This window comes from Nematolebias whitei, chromosome 15, assembly GCF_014905685.2.
Source record: "Nematolebias whitei isolate Nwh7 chromosome 15, NemWhi1, whole genome shotgun sequence".
Taxonomy (NCBI): domain Eukaryota; kingdom Metazoa; phylum Chordata; class Actinopteri; order Cyprinodontiformes; family Rivulidae; genus Nematolebias; species Nematolebias whitei.
Genome location: NC_056512.1, coordinates 16008442 through 16011001, shown reverse-complemented (window position 1 = coordinate 16011001; position 2560 = coordinate 16008442). Strand labels below are relative to the sequence as shown.

The following is a 2560-nucleotide window of genomic DNA, read 5'->3' as shown; positions in this document are numbered from 1 at the left end:
CATTGAATGAAAAGAGTGCAGAAAGAAGAAAAATATTATATCTGCCCTTTATTTAAAAAAATATATAAAATAACTAAACAATCACTTTAATATCCACTTTAAAGCTAGGAATAAAAAAAACATATTTTGTTTTAGAATTTAATTCCAACTTTGAAACTTATCCAACATTAATACAACTTACCTCAAGTTGCCTTTTGGACATACATGCATATATTTGTACAAACTGTACTTGAGAGGAGATTATTAAAGCCTCATATATAGTCAGTGATGATGATATCGGAACTGGATCGGTATTTGCTGATATCCAGATTTAGGTATCGGGATCTGATCAGAAGTAAAAATAAATAAATAAAAGTGTATCGGTGCATCCGTACCAAAGACACCATCTTAGCACCAACATAACTGGTTTGTTCCACTTTGGAGTAAGCTGTTTAGGGTAAGAGTCAGTTTTGTGTGTTTTCTTGACTGATGAAGCCTTCTGGATGGAAGGTGAAACGTTTCAGCAAAAAAAGAAACTGTCCAGATGACCCGACTGAAAATTGTTGGATTGTATACCTGGATTATTGAGCATGGACTTTTTTGAACTTGCATTATAGTTTTGGCAAAAGTGTTTATCGTCATACATTCTTCCTGACACAACCCTCACCTCCTACCTGGGCCTGGGACCAGCACAAGAGAGAAACTGGCTTGTGCTCCGTAGTGGCTGGTTTGAGGAAACTATTTTTTCTAGTTTTTATATTGCTTAAAATGATAGTTTCCTCAAATGATTGTAGTGTCTGGTGGGGTGATCAAAGATTAATCTGTGATGGTCAGGACCAGTATTGGCTGCCCTCTGGCTCTGGTTGCACCTGGTGGTGAATAAAATTGCTCCCTCCGCAGGATGTGTCATTCTGCTCTGCCTGCTAAAAATAGAAAGAAAGAAGTACCTTTAGTGTAACTCTATTAACTTTAACATCTTACACCAAAACATTAAGGTTTACTTAACGTTCCCTGTTCAGTTCCTGTCCTGGAAAAAAAAATTAAACTACAAACCTTCATTATTTAAATCCTTCAGCAGTGGGGGACATGGGCGTACAGTTTGATTTTTACAATTGATAAGATTGTGTGTTTGCAGGGCTCACCCACCTGATCACCATGGACCTCCATCAGAAGGAGATTCAAGGCTTCTTCAACATTCCCGTGGATAATCTGAGAGCTTCTCCCTTCCTGCTTCAGTACATACAGGAGGAGGTAAAAAGATGTTGAGCTCAGAATCTGAAACCTTCCTGGATCCAGATTTAAAGTGTGGGGAAAGAAAACTGATTGAAGTGACTGAGGTGGATTTAAAAAGCAGCAGCATCCAACGCTTGCTCAGGGGCTACTGTCATGATTCCTGTCTCATTTTTAGTCATTAGGGAAGATTAGTCCATTTTAATCCAGTGATATTCACACTTACACCGTCGTGCTGTTTGTGTGTGTGTTTATTTGTATGTTAACAAAATATAAATCACTGAACGACTTGATGAACCTCGTCAAATAATTACTGGAAGTACATCAACAACTGAGGATCTTTTGGAGAGAGCCAGAATAAAAATGGCTGCCACAGCTAAAGAATTGTTTTAATCACAAAAATTGATGTAACTAATTTTTACAGATATTGACCTAGTATTTGGTGCGTTGGTAGCTAAGACTGATGCCCAGCCCATATTCTGAATAACTGATCACATGATCATGTAACACTTCGGGGGCGAGAAGCATCCCTGCAAGGAACGCCACCTTCACACTAACAGAAGAAGTGCAGGCGATGATGAACTGAAGCAAGAACTTCTTGAAAAACTGCCCATTTTCCGCCTCGTTACATGTCGAGGTTTGAAGCAGAGAGCTGGCACAGTGTGCAGCACATGCTGGGAGTGACTCTCTGCTACTACTACAGCAAACTGGTGACAGTACAGATGTTTTATTGTCTGTTGATGAGCTGTGGCAGCCATCTTGAAGAGGTAAATCCATTTTTTTAAATCTTGAGAGTTTAATTAAAATGTGCTCACAGGCAATAACATGATTGTCCATCCTTACACAGTGTACATACAGGCACGCCTTTAATTTTTAAACAAACAAAACCTTAAAAACAAAATGTTTCTTCCTGTACTGGCTCTAAAATTTAAACTTTTTTTCCAACCTTCCAGATCCCAGACTACAGAAACGCCGTCATTGTTGCCAAATCTCCAGCTTCAGCTAAGAGGTGGGTCCTTTTCTCTCCCGTTTTATTAGCTGCGCTGAGCTCAAACAGTTACTCATCCTGTCTTACATACCTGCAAACTTGACGCTGTTTGGCAAAATTTGCTGATTTCAAACTACAGTGTCATTTACGTGAATCATCTAGATCTGAAGATATTATTTGGGGGGAGTGGGGTGGCATCACTTCACTTTAAGAAACAGAGTTCCTCCTCGGTCACTTGGCTTAGCAGCACGCTCATCTCTTGGTGGGGTTTTGTCGACGGGGTGGGGGGAGGAGGGGGAGACACCTCCATGTTGCATGCTAGCTTACAGCTGTGGTAGTGATGTCAGCTGTTGAGCAGCGGGG

General features: G+C 40.2%; 1 protein-coding gene across 1 annotated transcript in view; it reads left to right on the top strand.

The window, feature by feature from the left end:
• Positions 1-2560, top strand: part of LOC119421981 (phosphoribosyl pyrophosphate synthase-associated protein 2) — a 19014-nt gene that overhangs the window by 14346 nt on the left and 2108 nt on the right. Inside the window, exons 3-4 of the mRNA XM_037689336.1 lie at positions 1115-1230; positions 2163-2218. Of these exons, the coding sequence (XP_037545264.1) occupies positions 1115-1230; positions 2163-2218 (172 nt within the window). The remainder of the gene's footprint in view (positions 1-1114; positions 1231-2162; positions 2219-2560) is intronic.